This window comes from Mycetomoellerius zeteki, unplaced genomic scaffold (genome assembly GCF_001594055.1).
Source record: "Mycetomoellerius zeteki isolate Tzet28-1 unplaced genomic scaffold, Tzet1.0 scaffold245, whole genome shotgun sequence".
In the NCBI taxonomy this organism is placed as follows: domain Eukaryota; kingdom Metazoa; phylum Arthropoda; class Insecta; order Hymenoptera; family Formicidae; genus Mycetomoellerius; species Mycetomoellerius zeteki.
The window spans coordinates 950,068-972,689 of NW_017257222.1; the positions used below are offsets into that span (position 1 = coordinate 950,068).

The 22,622-nt window shown below is 35.7% G+C and overlaps 1 protein-coding gene across 1 annotated transcript; it reads right to left on the reverse strand.

Annotated features, from left to right (window-relative positions):
• On the reverse strand, positions 1-5,084 carry LOC108723601 (proton-coupled amino acid transporter-like protein CG1139). Its single transcript, XM_018449467.1, has 8 exons — positions 5,080-5,084; positions 4,510-4,596; positions 3,614-3,886; positions 2,662-3,016; positions 2,102-2,280; positions 1,104-1,288; positions 461-701; positions 1-81 (listed from the first exon to the last, which is right to left on the reverse strand). Coding segments are annotated over exons 1-8 (1,329 nt in total). The 5' UTR covers positions 5,082-5,084; the 3' UTR covers positions 1-74.
• Between the last annotated feature and the right edge of the window lie 17,538 nt (positions 5,085-22,622).

A 22,622-nucleotide genomic window follows, 5' to 3' on the forward strand; every position in this document is an offset into this window, starting at 1 on the left:
GCCGACGGTATTTTCATCGGGCTGCGGACTACGAACAGAGACTAGATTAAGATAACACCGCCGTCGCTCCGGCTTCAATCCCTGAAAAGAATAAAAAAGTTTGTCATCTCGTCGTTCTTTGTGTTGACGTAAATATGAATATATTCCGACCGTATTTATAATCAAGATTCCGGACGAGTTTGAAATCTTTATTCGACGAGTACAAAAGCTATATTAGTCATGAAACCTCCAAATTTGCTTAAATCATTTTTAAACAGATTTTCGTTTGATCAAAGAAACTGTTTAAGAATAAGATCATAATACGATTTTCTTATATCTAAGTTTTTCTTCAATTCCGACTATAAATCCAAATCCAAAATCAAATTGTAAGATCTTACAATTATAAAGTATTAATATTTAATTTCTTACATCTTTAATATTTAAATTTCTAGTATTTATGTATAATAAAGATGATGCGCACCCATATTTAAAATATTTCACAATTAAGATTAAATTAGTCGTTACGGCACACACGGCCGCGATAAAAGCAATGGAAAACATGAAGATCCCCAGAATTAGTCTCCATCTAAACTTTCCGAAATCCTCGTGATGTACGAGAATGTACAAGGTAACCGGGATCAGTGTGGCCAATGTGGATATACATATACCGCCGACCAAACCGGTAAATAGATCGAGCCTCGGAATCGCCGCTGCCAGAATACCTGCAAAATACAAGGTTCCCACTTTATCTTGGAAAATTTCCGTTCGTGGAGTAACAACGATGCACGTATCGATTAGCGTAATTAGAGCAAATTAAAGCGAGTAATGCAGTTAGTAACATTGTAGTAACTCCGGAGTGATCTCGGTCAAACGAGACTTCGACAAAATTGAGCATCTACATCAAATTCCGCGAAAGTGGATTCCTGAACTTTAGTAATATCTGGGTCCAAAGCGGATCGTAATCGGACGGATTGATCGATCCTACGAAGTTGATCGCTGCGAGATAAAAAGAGGGAGAGGGATTCAATCTACGGCGGTCCATCGAACTTGGCCGAGTTTACCCTGAAGCTAACGAGAGAGTAGGACAATGCGTGAAAGAGGTTTAAGGAGAAATTATCGTTTACACGTAATGATGGTGATGCCGAAACGAATGATCAGATCCCAGAGGAATGGTGTTCCTTTGCAGGTGCCGTCTTCAATGGCCGGTATGGCGTAGCCGTAATTCAGAATTCTAATGGGCATGTAACACTGCAATCCATATGTGAAGTATATTGCCAGCGCTTGCATTATCAGAGCCGCTAACGTCGGTCTAAATAATTGATGACATGGTAAGATATGTATTGATATAGAGAATATTTTAGAAATCACGGACTTTGCAATAACATTCATTAACGAACATTTTTTCTTTCTATAAAAATATTTATGTATAATCTTTTTCCGTAAATTTCTACGTTTCGATATTTAAATGTACTGATTTCTAATTAAAACTTAGCAATAATTAAATTAGAGGTAAAATTTGCAATTTATTTATTTTTTAATTAAATTTTAGGGGAAAGAATAAATACAGACCGTATTTTTGTTTATTATTATTTACTACTATAATATATACTATTGTATTTAATGTAGGAAATAAATTTATAATATTGAATTTATTAAAAATATAAAAGATTTCTATCATTTACTATTTTGTAGTAATATTTTTTTAATAGTTTATTTTAAATTCTGTAACAAAGTATTTTATGAAAAACTAGACCAGAAAATAACAGATTATTTTCTTACAATTAAAAATCATAGCAAAATTCGAAATTTTTGAGCATGTCTTTGACAAAAAAATCTATATTTTTAATAAAATTCTGTATTATACAAATTAATTTTTTCTACACATTAAACATATAGTAATAAATAATATCTAAACAGAAAACTGTGTCTATTCATTTTCCTCAAATAAAATTGCAAATTTTGCCTTCAAACTGATAATTTATGTAAACCTGTCTCTTCTTAAATGACATTCTAATCAAATAAGTTAACATATCTGTTAGATGATGAAAAATATGAGGTAAATGTTGCGTATCTACTAGCATCATAGTCTTTACAGTTAACAGAATTACACTTATTATACTACCCGTCGAGCGTCTCGTGATTACGAATAAAATTGCCAAGCGCAGTGGGTCCCCACTTCAAATAACCAATAGATCCGACGAGAATGTGTATTATGACCAAAAATGCCATGCCCCAGTTCAATATTCCACACATTTTAACGTAATTCCAAGGTTTTTTCATACTATGTTCTATCGCCAATATCTGAAGACACCATAATTTCAAATGTCATTATAAAATGCATGTTAATTATCGAAAATGAAAAGAGTTCGGAAAGTTACTTTAATTTACTTATAAGTTACTTTTTATTATAAATTATATTGAGTACGATAAGTTCGAGTATTTTATTTTTTATATTATATTTTATCGTTTGCTCCAATTTTATATTATTTTTTGTACTCATTTCTATAACGAATAAACTAAAAAATAATTTATTAGTAATTTATAAAGTATCTTTCTCAATCTTAATGAAAATCTATGAACAATTTTAAATATTAAAATTAACGATTTAAACAGCATTAAAATTAATTATTTATTATAGAAAATTGAAATTAAAATTTGATTTATTAGAGATTAAAGACTCACCACTCCTGGGGAACACATACTGAAGAAAACCACACCGAGGAACTTTGGATATAAGTCTACGTTCGGGCCAATCGTGGTCCACTCGTCGCCAATTCCGTCTTTCAAAGAGTACACGATTCCAATAAGCCCAGCGGCTAAGAGCAAAATGTTCCCGACAATAGAAATCGGTGCGATATCCGCCAAATTCTTTGCCATGTTCATTACAAAAAGAAGTGGAAATATCATGAGCGCGTAGTAGCTTTGACCGATGATTTTTTCGGTATCTATACATTCTTGAATTATGCCGGAAATGAATACGACGTAAACCGAACCAATTCCAATGTAGCATGCTAACATAATGATATCGACGATGAGTCTACAAACGAATAAAAATTCAAACCGCTTTATTTTTAATGTTTACTAAACTTATATCCGTTTCTATCAATGTATATAATTTAATTTTAATGGCGGTTCAACTAACTTCATTTTTTTCTAGTTCTAAGAACTAGAAAAAGATAAAGAGTAAGTTGAACCGAGATTAAAATTACTCTACATTAATAGATACCATGTATTTTTATTACGCGCTTACCTAATTATTATATATCTATAATTGTCGCATTTTTATATCAAGTATTGCATTGATATTGTATAAAACGCGATTTATCGTTCTATTCTCTAAATTTCTTGGAGTGAAATCTCACTCCAAAAGAGTTAAAATATTGCCACTATTGAAAAAAAGTAATTGAATAAGAATAGCAGAATTTCACTCTTTTTGGAGCGAAATTCATTCTAAAGGAAAGAAATCTCACTCTGTGAAAACAAGAATGAAAATCTGCCACTTTTATTCAAGAGTGCAAATTTTTCACTTTTTTTCAATAGTGATAGCATTTTAATTCTTTTGGAGTGAGATTTTACTCCAAGAAATTTAGAGAGGTATCCAGCATGAAATAACGCGATTACTGAAATTACGAACGTTGCAGCGCGCGGAGAGAGCCACGGTTTTCGCACATCCGTAGTTAAAGTGGCGACTACCACCTCGTCATACACTAAGATGGGTTTTCTCAGACGAACGCACATCATATGGTGAATTCTAACGAGCAACTGAAGGGATCCGGTTATCAGCAATCCCATAAACGCCGTACCGACAATCCCGATGAAGAGCCCGACGCAAGCGAACGCGTTCGGCATGGCGAAGAGACCCGTTCCGGCTGCGCTTTTTATCAAATTTGCGAGAGACCCAAAGTCTCTACAAAAAATGAAATAAGTTATATAATAATTGAAATAGTGTAGATGTTTAGAAAAAAGGATTAAAAGAGACAATATATTTGAATAATTAAAAAAAATTTTTTCATACGATTACATATTGATGTTTTTTTTCTAAATAAGTTATTGCTGAATTTTAATTAAAAAAAGTCAATTCTCTTACCCTCATAATTTTTGTTATAATAATTTTTTAACTTGAACTAAACAATCAAACAATTGTCTGTTTATTTTTAAATATATTTAAAAGAGAATTATAAAGCTCGACTTTGTACACTTTTTAAGAAAACGCTATGAAGAGATCAAGTAATTTTTAGAAGAGTTTCAAAAGTTTTAATATTATTTGGCATCACAATTTCTCTCGTGAAAAATAACATTTTTAATTCAATGTATAAATAAATATTAAAGTGTAACAATTAAAAGTATTAAACGTGCTATGATAATTTTACATAATTCAGTTATACGATATTTTATTAAAAGATAGCTTAATAGTGAAAATTTTACTTTAACGTTACCCCGAAAAAACAAGCGAATTAGATTCGGCATTCAATGTGCTAATAAACATTAAACGAACAGTTTTTAAAGAAAGCAAACGAAGCAAAAACGTACGACACTGGTTTGTAAGTGACACGATTCAGGTGAGGATCATAGGCTTCTTCTTGAGTTGTAGATTCACTCGGTTGTCCTTGTTTATTCCTAAATTATAAGAACATCACAATAAAAGCAATTTAAATATTTCCAATGCAGCTATTAATATTAATAAATGTTTTAATTGTATTTACATTCTTGAAACTAATTTCTAGTTATTGTATCTTATATTTTTTAGAAACTTTATAATTATTTACGAGTTTGTGATATTATATATTCTTTTAATACAATTATGTATTTTTATTATATATAATGTATATGGTTTTATTACAAATTATATCTAGTTTATATCTATTCACATGACAAGTGGTATAATTTTTGTATTTTTTTAAATTTTCTGACCGTATTAATAGATAAAGTAAAAACTTAATATCATTTGAATATATCATGCAATTTAAATCAATAATAAACCAACAGTTACTTTTCAAACGTTATAAAATCTGCCTTGGCTTATTAATTTTATAAATCACACCAACAGAGTTGCGCATCAACAAAGTTGTACTTTGGAAATAACTTCAAAGATTTATTTACATCTTGACCTGTCAATCCACGTAGAAATAGGCAGTTTTGAATTATAGAAATATAATCGTTTTCAATAGAAATCCGCCTGATTGTGCGTCAATCTGTCGCGATCGCTGACGCGGCCCGAGGGAAAGGATCTCCCTCTCGTCGTGATCTTCCACGGCACGTCGACTCGTGACAGCCGTCGGCTCTCACGGCTGATTACAGCCGATTAGCCGACATTAGCATGGATTTCTCGCGCAACTAATTTTCACGAGGAGAACTCGCGAGCCAGAGATGGATGTGCTCGGCCGCGGTCGGCGCCGGTATTGTGATCCTTTCGCTCGGCTGGACCGAGCTGACCGACTTAGCGCGCGCGAACGCGAGAGCTCAGTTACGGAGCTTTCCCGTGAGGGATTTAACGCCCCGCGGATCCTCACGGATTGGATAAAGGGGATCATGGACGACGTCCGCCGCTTGTGGGCTTTAACCGTGAATCCTCGCGGTTAAGGCCAACGACAAACTGCTTTCTTCTCCTCACCCCTCGCAGACGAAACTTTCTTGTGTCAGCAGCGTTCCGGCAGATCCTCCCTTCAGATATTTCTTTCGTCGATGTCTTTGGGTCGATCTCACTGTAGGGATGTATATAGAACGGGATCCGTCGGGCGTATTAACGCGCAGATTGCTCGTGAAAAGCTAATGCGCGAGATGTAACTCGCTTACAATTTTTTATGTGTGTATTTTATTTTGTGTCTTACTTCTTGTAAAGTAAGACATGTGTGTATCACGAAAATTATAATTTTATTTATTTTATATTGAATTTTATGTTTAAATGACTAAAATAAATCTGAATGTCTCTATTTATAAAATATTACTAAAAAATATTGTTTAATAATGTAACTTAATTGCTAGATAAAATATTTTTCTTATTATTACACCTTCATCTTTTAAACATTTATTTATTGAAAAAGCTTTCTCCCCGAAAAAATACCTTAGTATTCTTTATAATGAAGTAAACATCAGAATAATTCTCTTATAAATTATGACATTATGTCAATGTTCCTCTCCCAACGATATCATATGACGATGTATGTGATATTTGTATATATTTGACGTATTAGCGATCTAATAAAGAAGTAAAAATAATCTCGTTGCCTTATTTAAAATTTAAATCCTGCAAAACTGCATTAGATTAAAACCGTTTCAAAAAGACGCGGTTCCTAAGGAGGTTAATGGATCTCCGTCGCGTTTACGAGGTGGGTATCGACTGGGGTGCAACGGAGGGACGCTGCCAAAGGTAAAAAACATGAAAAGGGACGATAATATCGGGGACGTCCCGTGGTTCTCGACTGTGACTAAATCCGCGGTGCCCATGCAGTGTTTACACTCGAGATGATGCCTCCTAATGCTAATACGTCGCTCGGGCGCGACGCAATACGCGACCTAGCCCCCGGGTCTCCCGGTTTCTTAATGCTCAATCGCAATCCAATGAAAAGTGTATGAATGGCAAGCGATTATCAAGTCGAGCGGGCGCCCTCAATGTGTCCGTCGAGGCGTCCGCGGTAACCCCGCTGCGTTAACCGATGTCGAAGCCGAGCCAAATGGTACGATTTGCCCTCTTCTGTCTCCCTCTCGCGGACCCTCCCTTCCTCCCATTCTCGTCCCGATTCTTCTCCTTTTTTTTCCTTCTCGTCGCTCGATGGACCGGTTGGCGACCCCGTAAACTACCGTAGAACAAATTTGGAAACGCGGCACAGCACGTGGCTGGGTACCGTTGGGCGCATTCGTTGTTATTAATCGAGTCAAAGGGTAACTGCTGCGGTAATTAGCCACAGTAATGTATATATTGTACAATAAACGGTAACTAATATACAATAAATTGCGATTAATAGCGAAAGAAAATCGTTGGAAACAATGGTAGATAAATGCTTTGCATTGATATCTTTTAAACTTTTTAATATTTGATGCAAATCGAATAGAGCAATGAGGACCATTGTAATAATAAACGCGACAATATGCAATATTTCCCAATGATAAAATTTGTCTATTCAAAGTATAACAATATGATACTTTGTAGTTATTGCATGGAACAAACTATGGAAATCGCGTCGAATGGTATCGGCGTTATATTTCGTTAATTATAATTATTCGATTATAATTTCTATACGATAGTGGAACGTTGCCGAAGGGTGAGAGGAATTTCTTCCTTGTATTGGTAATTAGCTGTCGATGGTTTTCCATAAAATATCGATAATCGAGTGTACTAGTAACGAGTGCGATTTCCAATGCGGTAAAAGAGGTATCGGCAGAGGAGGAGGCAACAATTGGACAGATCTAACATGTCTGACGCGCGCTTTTTCCGCATCGTTGCCAGCGGCGAGCGCGATGCGCAAAAGCCTTTTTGCCGAAAATGCGACGTTATTTATCGGGGAAACGTTCGATTCGTTTCGGAGCAAACCGGTATAGAACAATCGGCGGGGCGGAACAGTTTCATGCGGCGGGACGGCTCGCGGGCTTGTTGCGCGTTCGAAAAATCATTCGAGGATCTTGCTGCTGACGTTTTTGCGTTTCGCTCAGCCCGCGGGGACGACGTGTGTGCGCATTGGCCACGAAGCACCACGAAGAGAAGAGTAACCTGGACGCTACTACCCGCTGCAGGCCTGCAGCCGCCGATGGCATTCCACCGACCGATTTTGTTTGCCGACACGCTCACTCGTTCCTTTCGCCGTGCCACGTACTACTGAAGGATCGTTTTTCAGAGTCACTGATTCGCGTCGTATTCCGAGCTCGAGAGCCAAGAGCTCGGGCACCTCCCGTGGGGGGGATTTCGAGATTCTGCACGTGCCGCAATGAGATATCCACCCGATCGAAAGTGCACCGTTAATCAATGCTGATATTCTCCAATGTTTGCATCGAAGCTATTAACGATTAGACATCTAGAAGCAACACCAGTTTTCTTGAATTAAAAGCTCGAGCAAATGAAGTGTTGCGATTTATATTATGAAACAAGCATTTCTCTTGGATTTTTTCGTTAATGAGATCATCAGAGTTCAATAGCAAGAATTTATAAGCTTTTATAGAAACTTTTTGTTGTTGATTTAATAAAAGTAATGAATAGTTATCAAATGTACTTTATGTTATAAATAGTTATCAAATGTATATTCCGATGATTTTAATTAGGGCTGGACTTTAATAAGGGTTGATTGTTCTCTAATAATTAACTTAAAGTTAATAGCTATAAAATTAACGTAATTATATTAAAAATTATAAATAAAAATTAACTTAAATTAAAAATAATTTTAAAAAGCATTATTTAATTAAATTATATTTATAATAATTTATTATAACTAATATTATAATTAATTTTAAGATAATTATATTTCAAATAATTTATTATAACTAATTTTATTTCGAAAAATTATAATTTTCCATAATTTAAAACACATGCCATAAAAAATTTTTTAATTTTAATAGAAGAATTATTAAAACATTTTTATCGTCTAATTTTTCTTTTAAATCTTCACAGTCGCTAAAAAAAACTTTATTTCTTTCTATTTAAAATAATAGTCATATGACCACAACGACAGTCGCAACAGACAAAAATCAATTGTCTAATATTATTTTATATTGAAAATTTTATTGAAGAAAAAATATTAGTACCTAAAGAGGCGAAAAAATAACTTTTAATTTATTAGAAAATATTAAAAAGTTAATGTTTAAAATAACTATACGTAAGTCGAAGTTAAAAGTCAACTCATTTGAAAATAACTGAATTACAAGTTATTAACCTTTCAACTTTATTATTTAACTTTTTAACCAATTATTATCCAACTCTGTGTGTGTGTGTGATTTTTTTTATAACACACATCCTATATATATTATAAATTACCATAAACCATGAAATCGTTTACAAAAGATCGTTTATTCGACATGTCTTCCTCATTTATTTTTCCAACGTTTTCATGGTTCTATAAATCAATCAATATTTAATAAAATAAATCCCCCTTCTTTCCTTTTATCTCGAACTAGTTTCGAGCAAGCTCGTTAGTTCTCGAATACGGTCACTCGGAATATAAAGAAAATAGGTATCGCCGAGACGAACGCGAAACAAGACTGGTGCAACGTCTAACACGTGCGAGAGAGTTGTATAGATCGCGTCAGATGTACCGGCCGATTCTTCTGTCGAACACGGGCCGTTTTAGAGTTGGACCGATCGGGGACACCCATCGGGCTCATATTCCGGAATAATTTAATGACTGCACACTCCGACTCCCGGCATTGCTCCGGCATTGCCTGTCGCCGCGGGCCGATGCTGGTTAAACGCTTCACAATTAAACACGAAATCACGGGGCATCGATGAGCGCCGAAATAACTACCGGGGAAGCTCTAGCAACGATTTCGTCGTCAAATTCTTTAATGTGTTTAAAATGAGCCGCTAAGACACGAGTGACACGTCATTAAAATATGCTCGATTTTTTTTGTATGATAGAATTCTATCATGAACGATGGTACTTTCATGTATAAAGTTTTAGAAGTGTAGAAGAAAAAGAGAAGAACAAACAAGAAGATAGATATCAAATAGCTGAATTGAGAATATTGAAATAAAGAAACATCAAATCTTGTATACGAAAGCGAAGTAAAAAAATTATATATTATTTCTTCTAAATAAATCTGTAACTATAAATATCCTAAAAAAAATTACTGCAATCTAATTCGATGTGCAGAACAAAAATATGCGATATAAGGTAAACGTCCGGACATGTACCTATGTCCGGACACACTTACACAAAATTTATTATTATTAATCTCAAATGTTTTTTTTATTACAGTATTATAATTTAATTGCATTTAAAGATTACAATTAAATTATATATTACGTTTTAAAAATCGTATTTGAGACTAATATTAACTTAAATAAATAGTGTTATGTGTAAATGGACATAGGTTATGTCCGGACATAGGTGCATGTCCAGTCACTGGGATCGGACAGTACCTATGTCCGAACAGTTACACAAAACTTTATTTATTTATATTAATATTAATCTCAAATGCTTTTTTTACCTTAAAGATTAATTTGTGAATTAGTTGTCTTTTGTCATTAAACATCTATTTATATTATTATTTTCCGTCAGCATATTAATTTTCCAATTGTGGTCGGACACTGGGACAATTACGTCTCAGTCCGATCGGCTTGTCCGGCCACTGGTACATTGACGCATTCTATTATTTATTTAAATATTTTAATTAATAATTGTTATAAGTGGGTTCAAATAATTTTTCCTTGCTTAAGGGAGTCTTGAGTTTTCAAATGAATACAAATATTTATATTAAAAACCTTTTTGATATTATAAATTGTATTATTTGTGAGAACCTAACGTTTAAACGTCCGGCTACTGGGACATTTACCTAAATGCAGAAATTATATGATTTTTTTTGGAACAGATATATGAGGGGTGAAATTTGTAGAAAATTATATAAAATAATATATAATCTACTTTGTGTTCTTCGATACGAATTCCTGAACTGAACATCGCGGACAGAACGTTAGTCGCGTTTTCGTTTTCGTTACACAGATCCGAGCATTTTTTCGCGTAAACAGCGTTGAGTGAACACGCGGAGCGTTTTCGCGCGGCGATGACGCGAGTTTTTCGTGCGCGCGAAGCACGCTTTAGGAGTATGCGTGATTTTAAACTGCGATGTGCACGCGTGTGTAGAGGAACGAAAAAAAAAATCGGGAAACGCAAAGGGAGTGGAAGGTGGCACCGTGCGTACAACGGCAGGACGGGGAGAAGAAAGGGAAGGGGGGAGGCGGGGGCCCGTCAGGCGGCGTTGGAACCACAAGAGTGTGAAAATGTTTTGCAATTTCGAAATCAGGCGTGCCTGCTGGTTTGCGCCAAAGCGCGTTACCGGAAACCGCCAACCGGCGGGCTGCGGACAGCACCGGCATCCGCCGCAAAAGCGGATTGCGGTTCCGCCGGGTAACACGCATTAAAAACGCTCGACGCACACGCGCGAGCTTGAATGCGATGCAATTCTCTCTTTTCTTTTTCTCTCTCTCTCTCTCTCTCTCTTTCTTTCTCTCTTCATCTCGCAACAGAATAAATCTATCCGTTATTCTGCCTCTTTCCCAACACAGACCGGTCCGCGTTCGCGCACGATCTGCTGGAAAAAAAAACAATACGGATTAACGCTCCCGCGTAATCGCGTTGTGGAAAACGCTCGGTTTCGCGTTAAAGTTGGCATTCCCGATCGCACGTCACGCTGCATGCTAAAGCGCGTGTTAGGGCGCGAGTAATATTATAATCGTGTGTTTCGAATTTGAGGAAATATAACGTGGCATGTTTAAAAACGCTTCGATTTCACTTCCGCATTATTTGATAACGTTGACAAAATTTCAACTGTTTTCTTAGGCGTCAAAATTATTAAACGTTTTTCTATCGAAATTATAAATAAATTTTGTCGATATATCTAATATGTACGCATAATACCAAAGGTGGACTTGTCGGCTTCAGACAATGTGGCCAATGTATAATATAATGTACACATATATCAACGTTGCCAAATGCTTTGGCTACTAATTAATAATGAGTTCATGTTGGCCATGCATAAATTAATACGTATTCAACAAACACAAAGTTACATGTAACTTATTACTTACAACTTACATTACATTAAACTTACATTAGACAACATGTAAATGAAACGTTCCGTTAAATAAAAATAACATGCGCGTAATTAGTCACATGAAGAGACCCATATTTAGTAAATGTGAATCAACGTTAAAAAAAGATAGTCGCGCGATTTTCAGAGTTGCGGTAATGAACAGCAGGCAAAAGCGTTTCATTTAATATTCCGAGGCAAGGGTTGGTGATAAGAATAGCCAGATGGGGCTCTTCCTAGGCATACATGACGCAGAAATACTCGCGAAACGAGCCGTAACGAAGGTCTCGAAAGAGTTGTCGGTGAGTTCAAAGTATCATCCCTTTGCGCGAGGTCGTCATCAAAGGGACGACGCGCGTGTCTGCTCCCCCGTTTGCGATTTTCACTTGGCTGCCCGTTCCCGCCGTCTCGTACATATTTTCGTATACAGCTTCCACCCTTCAAGATCAGTTAATAATATATACATTTACAATCTTTTTACTGGTCCCTGTCTTACGAGACGTCAACTATACAGTTAGTAAAACCTACAAAAATTTAAGGACGCGGATACTTTTGTTGTGTAAAATCCATTTAAGATTAAAAAAGAAGCAAAAAATTAATTAAACTATAATTAAAATTAATTAATAAAACAGCATAATTTCTTCATGCTTTTTTCCTTAAGAAAAATTAAAAATAATAACACTGTTCTCTCAACAAAACATGACGTTTTCCTAACGTACGAACGAAAGTTAATGTTCCTCGGGTAAATTTTTAGGGGAATACGATCCTGTTTACTGATTTGTTCTATCTCATCAAGTCATCACAATTTTCAAAAATTTGCGTTTAAAATTACACAAATGGGCTGTTTTAACATATTATAATTATGATATATATTACATCGTTCTTATACATATTTTATTGAATAATCTAATTTATAATTTTATTTGAATTTCTATTAGCTGTTCTATTAAAAAATATAAGAATGTTATTCAAACTTGTTTTATTTTTGCGTACTGTAAATTATTTCTATTTGTTTCTTATATTGCGTGAGACAACTAAAAATATGCGATGCAATAATAAAAATTTTATTAAAACTAATCAAAACATAAAATTTTTTTATATAAATGTCGTCTTATGATAGTATTGTTAAAAAGCAAGTGACATCAATTAAACATAACATCTGTGTTGTTCAAAATGTTTATAATCCCTTTAGGCAATGATTCTTCACATGAACCGTGTTCCTTTCGCATTCTTCAAACGGCGGAATTAAGTGAAAGATATCGCGAGAGAAATCGCGAAGCAGAACAAAAAAAAAAGAAAAAAGAAAACAGAAGAAAAGGAAGCGATATAGCGCCTCCAAGACGGGGTGCCTCGCGCGTGTTTTCGTGATGGCACGACGGGGGGTTGCGCGGTCCACGACGGGGATGCCGTTTTTGGAACCTGTAATTTGAAATCTTCTCAGGAAAGGTTGCTCGGGCCCGTTAAACTACACGCATCGCACTGGGGGCCCGCGATAGGAAAGAGAAAGAGTGATGGGGAAGGGGACAGACGAGAAGGAACTATAACCAAGGCACCCCTCCCGCGTGGCCGCAAAGCGCCTCCCTTCATATTCTCGAGCGACAATGCAGCAAACTCCCGAGAAATTCACCCTGCAATCACCGGCGAAGTCAAACGTTCTCAGGAAGCGACAATGGCGGAGGGCGTTGTCGACGCGCCGGCACGACAATGAGGTCATTACAAAACGCGGGGCACCGCGATTTCTCGCAAGTTAGCGCCAATCAATATACGCCCCACGCTGGGGGTGAGCACTTAACGCGTTTCATATACAGTATGCGCAAAAAAAAATGCGACTCTCACAACTAACACTTCAGTTATCGGTTTAGTCAAATAAAGTGAGTGGACGGGGGCAAATTTGATTATAACACAAATATATTGTCCTTTTATCAAATATTTATACGATATGATTTCCTTTAATTGCAATCACTGCGTTACTGTGTCACACTCAGCAAACATAATAGTGATTAAAAGAGAGTCGCATTTTTTTTGGCGCATACTGTAGATTGTACCGCTTTGCTTTCGTCATTTCGGAGACGCTTAACACGTATTCTGCAAATTTATATGTAATATTGCGAATTAGTGAAATTGAAAAGCAGGTGAATTAAAATACAGAAGGGCGAAACAGTGCCATTGCATTGCAGAAGTATGTACCATCAACAAAGTACATATTTTAATGTCAGTAAAAATACGAGATACAGATACCTATTACATATTTTTAACTCTAATAATAGATTTGATTTTAACTCAAACTGAATTTAACTTATGAAATTAAATATTAAATAAGCAAAAGAATAATTATGCTTTTTGAAAATACAAATTATAGTGACATTACACGTTCAAAGATGCATTCGCATTTATTTTACTTGTAACCATAACTTAATTTATGCTTTTTAAGAATTATAATTACACTAATTGTAAGTTTAAAATTAACGAAAAAAAAAACGATAAAACCAATCTTAAGAAACACTGTTAAATCTGTAGTGTCAAATTTAACTTAATGTGAGTCGCCACTGCCCCTACTCAATCATATCGTTGCTTTACAGTAAAACAATGGTTATATTTGATACTATACAGTGTTAAATTGACACAATATAAATACTGTTAAATTTAATTTTCGTTTTAGTAAAAAATAACGATATATTTAGTAGGAGCAGTGGCAACTCACATTAGGTTAAATTTGACACTATAGATTTAACAGTGAATAAGCTTCTCTTTTACCTCAAAGAATATAAATAAATCTTTTGTGTTTATTCATGAAAAAATGTGACGTTAAGGGGTTAATGTGCAAGAAGGCGGTTGCGTAACGGTGTTTAATAAATTTTACCGAATCGGGACTATTTATTTTCACTGGATACCAGCGCGAATCGATCGCGGCAACAAATCCGCGCAGCGGCGATAGTCATGTAGTAAAGCTCGTTATCGCATTATCTCGAACACCGTTGGCCCTATGGGGGACGAAAAGGGAGGAGGGAGTCAGATCTATTCTATGGGGAACTCGCGTTTCACGCGGGAGTCCCGCCATCCGATCGGCTCCATTATACCATGCGGAGCGTATCGCTTCGTGTATCTATGTGCTCCACTCTGCACGGACGGCTCCGATAACATTGACGTTGCGATAATTTTGTAATATCGTCCGGCGTGCATACGTATTTATACATGTATATGTATGTGTATGTATAAATGTATGTATATATATATATATATATATGTACGTGCGAGACACGAGCATGCTGTGGATTGAACCTTATCAAATTTTCAAAATCGCGGTGAACCCGAAAAAATACGATAATAGGCAGAGAGCATTTTGCCTTGTAATTACAATCATGCACAATACAACGATTATATTATCTCGGTTATAATTATAAGATATCAGTTATAAAAAATATATAGATACGCAGAAGATATAATAATATAATCAGGCAAAATGCGTCATTTTTCTTTTTGCAATATTTGTGTATAGATAGTTTCCAAAATCAGCGAATAAGTTTCTGTATAGGATATTTTTTTGACAAAAACTTTATTATATATTTTTTCATTTATATAATTTATAATGTATTTATTTCAAAGATATTTATAGTTTAACTTCTTCTCTTTTTCCAAAAGAGAATAGAAAGAAACTTTAATTAAGATAAATTAGATTCGATATTTATGCATGTTAATTCTAACTAAATAGCATATATTTTGAAATAATATAATATTACTTTAATCAATTAAGTCCCAAAAAACTTTTATACGTTTTTTTTGTTTAAATCCTTGTAAATAAATTCTAATTAAAATTTTTAGATTGTAATCGATATTTAGGAGCATCTAGGGATAAAAAAAATTTTTCTTTTGAAAAATCTAGTAGGCGATGAAATGGGGTAAATAGAAAAAAAAGATATAAAGGGGTTGAAAATAGAAAGTATAAAAGAAAGTAAAAAAAGTAAATGATCCCTGCCTTTTTACTGACAAATATTCAACTAATAAATTATTTCATCTATCTCTTATAGTAGAAAAAAATAGATATAATCATTATTTGAATCTATTACAATAATTATAAGCGGTCTATAATAATTATATCGATTTATTATGCTGAAAAAAGGTAGACAAAATTATTTACTAATTGAATACTTCTCAATAAAAGACAGAGCTCATTTACTTTTTTTACTTTTACTTTCAATCTTTATATCTTTTTTTCCAGACATCTTGGCCTATCGTTAACTAGAGTTTCGGCATAATTCTTTTAACCCTAAATATCAATAAAAAAATTTTAATTAGAGCCCAAGTTATACGAATTTCAAACAGAGAAACGCGTAGAGATATCTCGTGAAACTTAATCGGTTAAGCCTACTATTATTTAAATTATCACAGCCCAATATTAAATAAATATCTGGTATCCTATATTCTATATGCACACGATCGGTTCACTATATCGATGCACAGCGGTGAAATACGTAGCATCGTGATCAAATAGCAACTCTGTGTATTCATTCAGATTAAAAGGTACAGCGAAGAGGAAAAGTGACCGTACCCAAAACGACGGATACGCATACATGTACGCTGCGCGACGCGATTCATTCGGTGGCGACAATCCGATAAGGCAGCTTTTAAAGTCCTTCAAAAAGCAATACATCGCGCCGCTGTCGACGCGATGAAGGGCGAGACAGAGAGGGTGCTCTCAATAAATGTTCTGCCAGATCCTACCCGCACGTGACTCCGTTATCCGACGATCTTAAATACTTGGCTCGCGCGTGTCGATCATCCTGATCATCGCGTTAGTTCTCATATATAATCCTGTCAGAAAATCACATCTTACTTTACGATCCTCTCAGTACGATGAAACATATCCGGCATTTTTTTAACTTCTATTCTTTCTCGGTCTCACATAGAACACAATTTCAACATCTTCCAACTATTGTCAATACATCTACGATAATGCTCTACGAATTTGCTGAAGATGATTTGAAAAAACCGAAACGTTCAAATAAGTTGGTATCGAAAGTCACTGTACAATTTTAATATATATATATTATGTGAATATTATTAGATTATTGTATAAATTGCCCACCAATTACCGCGCTGTGTTAACGCTTTCATAGTCCGTGTATTATATTATTGTTTTTTAATTTCGAGAGCCCGATTAGTATTTAAATTTTAATTTTTGGTACCAAAACAAAATACCTCTTATTTTGAATTCAATTTTAATAATTTTTTAAATTTAAAACTTAATTACCAGAACACATTAATGCAATATGGACGAATGTGAAATAAGGATAAACCAGTTGACGCAAATTTAAAAACGTAAATAACGTATACGCGATCGTACGTGACTTACCCTTCGTACCCGATCACAATATTTTCGACCATGCGACATGACAAAACGAGAAAAGTCGTCGAAAATAGCGTGGCGTAAAACTGCGATGAGCACAGCGACAGTTTCCAAGATCTCTAGGGAGCACAACGCCGCGTTACAGACAGGCTACGCGAATGCCGGTGTTATGGGGTTGTCAAAGCACCGACAGGATGACATCTCTATTATCACGTACCGACCATAAAGCGGGACAGGCACAAGATAGGGAACGAGAGAGCGAGAGAGCAAGAGAGAGATTATATGAGAGCGACGGAGAGAACTGAACGAGAAGAAGCGAGAGATGTCGCGCGGAAACGCGTGCCACCGAGATAACGGATCTCCCAGATGATAATTCTCCTTGGTGTCGCGTAGGACCACATATGGCCGAACCCCATGACTGTTAAACAGATCTCCACGTTCGCAGTTAAGAACGTGTTCCGCACGTTATACGAATTTGTCATCGGACTAATGTCAATCTGTTCGTTTAACAAATAGAAAACATTGCCATTTTTCTGCTTTCCAACGTTAAATCAGTTGTAACTGACATAAAATAACAATTATTACACATATCTTAACAACACAAACTCGATTATGAAAAGTGGATAAAATTAAACAAGTATGATCTACTTAACTTGTGAATAATGATATAATGTAACATGTTAATAAAATATGAAGATTTTTTTAATATACATTTTATACGCATTTTAATATTTTGATGATGAAATTAATTACAAAGAAAAATTTCTTCTCTATCAATGATTTTTTTTTTTCTTCAAATACGATACCGTTATCTCTTTTATTAGTCCTTGTTCTTAAAGCTACGTTTTAATGAACTAACGCGCCGCGTTAAAGTGACATATTCACAGGAGATCACAGTGAAATAGAATAGGATCAGACCAAACACATTCATTTGGGTTCTCGAGTGGTTTGAATGGCAGCCACTCGAGAGGGGCCGAATGAGAGAAGCTTGAAAGCTCACCGCCGTGGCTTCCGGTCAGCCAGCACATAATTTCGTTACTTTGCACAAAATTGGATTAAGGGGTTCGTTAAGGGCGCATTAGAGCACGTTAACGTGTTGCACGATGACCCTGAAGCCCGAATTACATTGTATCGCTCGGTGAAATTTCAATAGGCGACCACCGGCAACCCTGCTGCGTGTTCCGAATATGCTACAAGTTTCTCTGCGTTTCCCTATTTTTCTGTAACCGTTTTCCTTAGATTCGCCATCGCGTATCTGTCCAACTGCTTTTGTCGTAACAATTGAATTTATTCCGAACGAAATATTATTACAACATAAGCCATTAATTAACCATTAATTATTTTATTTAAATTTTGTTTTTTCTATTTAAAAAGATATTAAATATAATATTTTAGAACCCAAAGTGATTATTTAAAAAATACTAAAATATGTATTTGACATTAAAACGTTTCCACGTCACGATAAAACTAAAATGAACAAGAATATTTCTGACTAAAATATTACAAAATGAATATATAATTTTAATTCTGTGTTATATATTATTTAATATTCTATTAATAAATAAATTTATCTTCCTTTCTGTATATACGAATACAATTTTACCTTTTACCATACTATATTATTCGATACAAAAGATTAGATACATGTATTTGTGTGATTGCATCTTACATAATTATGTTTAATTTCACTATATTAACATTAATATTTTCATCAAATCATAGATTTAAAATCTTAGATTATTGTCCGAATAATCTTTCGATGAAGACAATCATTTCGTCAATACTGAGTTCTTGTTTTGAATACCATTCCGATTCCGATCGTCGCATCACAATATCGCAGTACGTGGTCGTCGTCAATAAGGAAGGAGCCACGTTGAGAGAATGCATGTATACCGGTTACAGTAACCAGTCATGCAGCTTCCACACGCGGGAAGAAGCGCCGATGGCCGTAGTTCATCGCACATAGTTCGTCCAAGTCGCGTCGCTCCACGCCGTCGAGATCGTCACTGCGGGATGCATACACTGGAGATGCTAGATAAATGCCTGGCCGCGGGTAAGGCCTCTTAATTATAAAGCTCACCGGCGATAATTGTCGTGTAGTTGAACTAACATTGTGACGGCATGTTTTCCCGCCACGCCTACCTTGCTGTTCGCCACAGCAGGCGAACTCCTGTTTCTTGTCCCTGTTTGCGCCCGTGGGACTCTGGGCCTCTCCTTTTTCTCTCCTTCTTTTTCTCCTTATACCTTGTGCCGAGACTCTGTACGAATATCGCGAGATGATCTTTCTATTTAATTCCGAGATTTACGTGGGAATGCGAATTGTGGATCGAGATATAGCTGCGAAAATGAGTCAAGGATAGTTCAACAAAATGAGAAATCAGTAAACTGTATAATAATTAACTTAAATTCAGACACACAATTTTACCTTGCGCGACTGAGAATCTATAATTTTAAAAGTATGTATAACTTTGGGAAATAATGTCCTTTTTCGTCCTTTTAATTATCCTTTGTTTTAAATTGTTTTGTTTTGGAATAAATTTAAAATTCATGTTCTCTCTCTTTGAAGAATCATTCTTTATAATTATTTTTTGCAAGGAAAACGAATCACGTATTAGTTTGTCATCCTTTGATCCAACATCGAATAATTTTAAAGTCATTTGCTTTCTTTTAGCACAAATAAAGCGAACAGTAGAAAAGGAAGGAGAAAAAAGGCGATTTTCCCTTGCCATAGGAAACTCGATAGCCAAAATATTGAATTTCTACTGAAAAGAAAGAGGATGGACATCGTCGTTTCCCTCGAAAATGGTAAAGTGAAAAGTCGAACAACAGAGAGTGGCTCTCGCGCCACCTTTTCTTCCTTTCCCTTTGCATTTCTTACAAATACAGCCCTCCTATCCCTATCTCGCGTTCCCTGTCGCGAAGGCAAGACTTCTCCCTTCGAATTGCACGAGAAATCCCGCGGCGACGACCGATTCTAATCGATCTTTTGATTCCTCACCGTTTTAACTCTGCCCCGCGGGCATCCCTTAACGAAGACGTCGTTAACGCCCTTATCCCCAGTCGCTTTAGCATTTTTTATGGCAAATCCCGCGCCTTTTTTTTCATCATCGTTTTCGCCGCCGTGCTGGTGGGAATTCCGACAATTTCAAGCACGCGAGAAATGCTCTGATTGCGTCTACGAAAAGTAAGCACTTGATATTTCGATAATTTGTATTTATACCTCTCGGAAATTTCGCACATAAAAATGATCAATTTAAGAGCAATTAAAAGAAAGAACAGAGCATCTCTAAAAATTAAGTTTTAAAAAGAGTAAAAATATCATCATATGTAAAATATTATATGTAAAAAAAGTGTATTGCAAATTTTCATTTAATTGTATTGATATATGTAATTATATTATGTATACACATATAAGTACAATTTTATACATATATATAATATATAATTGTATTTTTTTGCTAAGATACATATTTTAAACAAAAATTTACAGTACACTCCTCTTCTTTATATATAATATAATATTTTTACTATTTTTTCAAAATTATACATACACACATAATATAATTACATACACAACTACATCTATTATATATCTACATAATTTATACTTAAAATAAACTTTAAAATAAAAAATTTTTAATTATTCCGAAGAGCGAAAACTATGATTGTATTTAAGACATACATAATAAATTCTTGAAGTGTAAAAGAAAATTTAGTACATTTGATAAGATAGATCGGATTTTGAGAATATGCAGTTCTAAACCTCGGTCACCTTATGCAGACGTTTTTACAGATGTACAATTCACGAAGTCATTGGTGTGTTGAAAGTGCAATATTCGATTTCTGAAACGGGATATCGCCAGCGACGATGGCGACGCCATCACCGACGAGACTGCAAGTAATTTCAAGTGATTTCAATTTCAATTTAACCCTCTCAAGCCGATTTTGCCGGTTCTCCATTACTCTATTTCGAGGATCGTCCGACAGAGGCGTAATTATCCGATATTGTTGACGGCAACGAAAGCTCTATTACGAATTCTCCCGCGCATGACTAATTTCACCCACGTTCCGCGAAGTCCGTGGGCTTAATAATCATCCGTATGGTTTCTCTGTGTGCGGCACGGAACTGTACCTATTTTCGGCATTGTTGCAATTATTCGCGGAATGATTCACGATAACAAATCATACTTGTCTCTTAAAAGCAATTTTTACAATTCATCTTTATTCTGTTATATGTAATAAGAATTATAATTTTTGTTAATTTCTCAGTAATAAATCTTACGTTACAAAAATGGCATAAGCATATTGTTTGTTCTTGTCGCTTTTACATCTTAATCACATTACTCAAGATAACTCAAATAACCGGCGCTACCACGCAAACATTTCCTCGGAATTTATTCAAGATCCTTGACAAATGCGGAGCGCAAAAAATTGCGTTTGTCAAGGGTGGAGAGATTCACGGGGGCGAATGTGCCCACCACGCCGCACCGGTAAAGCCCCGAAAGAAGGTTGCGGGAGGGATGCGAAGGAAACTTCGAAGATGGTGGGGGTGGAGGATCCTCGGGTAAATTTTCGGCGACGGCACAAGTTGGGTGGTGGCGGCGAGGGACTTAAAGGGGAAAGGAGGTATGAGGAACGACAATAACTTCTCGGCTCGGCGTACAATTTGATTTTATGCAACGCTTGGCACGCCTCTTAACGCGAGATATCCTTATAACGTTTAACTAGATTGTTATGATTGTTGTCCCCAGCACCGTTTCTCTTCTCATTCTCTCTCTCTCTCTCTCTCTCTCTCTCTCTCTCCCCCTTTCTCTCTCTTCCTCGCCGACTCATCGAGTTTTGCCCCGGTATACACACAAATGCCGAGTAGTATATACAAGTGCACAGACAACGTGCTGGCAGAGGAAAACTCGCAAACGTATCCTCGACACTCAGCCTCCTCCCAGAGGAGCATGCACATCTTCATGCCGCGCGCAAATCTGCGTTTTGTTTCTATCTCGCGAGGAATACTGTCGCATTGCAGCTGTTAATGAAATAATAAAAGCCTTGTGTGTGCAGAGGATTAACGTAGCTTCTGATTATCTGTGAAGACTTACCGCCTGTAAGGATGAAAGAGACAAATACTTTTTTTTATAAATTTACAAATACCTTTTTAAAAATATGAAACACGTTAATAATGATCATTGAAATACTGTATACAGTTTTTTAATTTTAAATTAATTTTGATCTCATAAAATACATATTATATTTGAAATATGTATTTATAATATTATATGCGTTACTGTTAAGTTAATCTTTCTGAGCGCTATGTGGCTTCCTTTCTAAGTCCCCATTTCTGCGTCTAACTTAGTATAACTTCGATTCAATGTAACTCTTGGTAAATGGTACTTTGGATACGAGTCTCTCCAGTCTCTCGAGTCAGCTCCATATCTTCGAAGTTCAAAGAGAGGATAGGGACAAGCATGCAGTGCGGTACACCCGCGAGGTATCGTTACCGAAAATGCGCTCTGCCTGCGAGGTCGGGGGACCCGAATTTCAGGTCTGAGATCTTCGACCTCGACTTACCCGA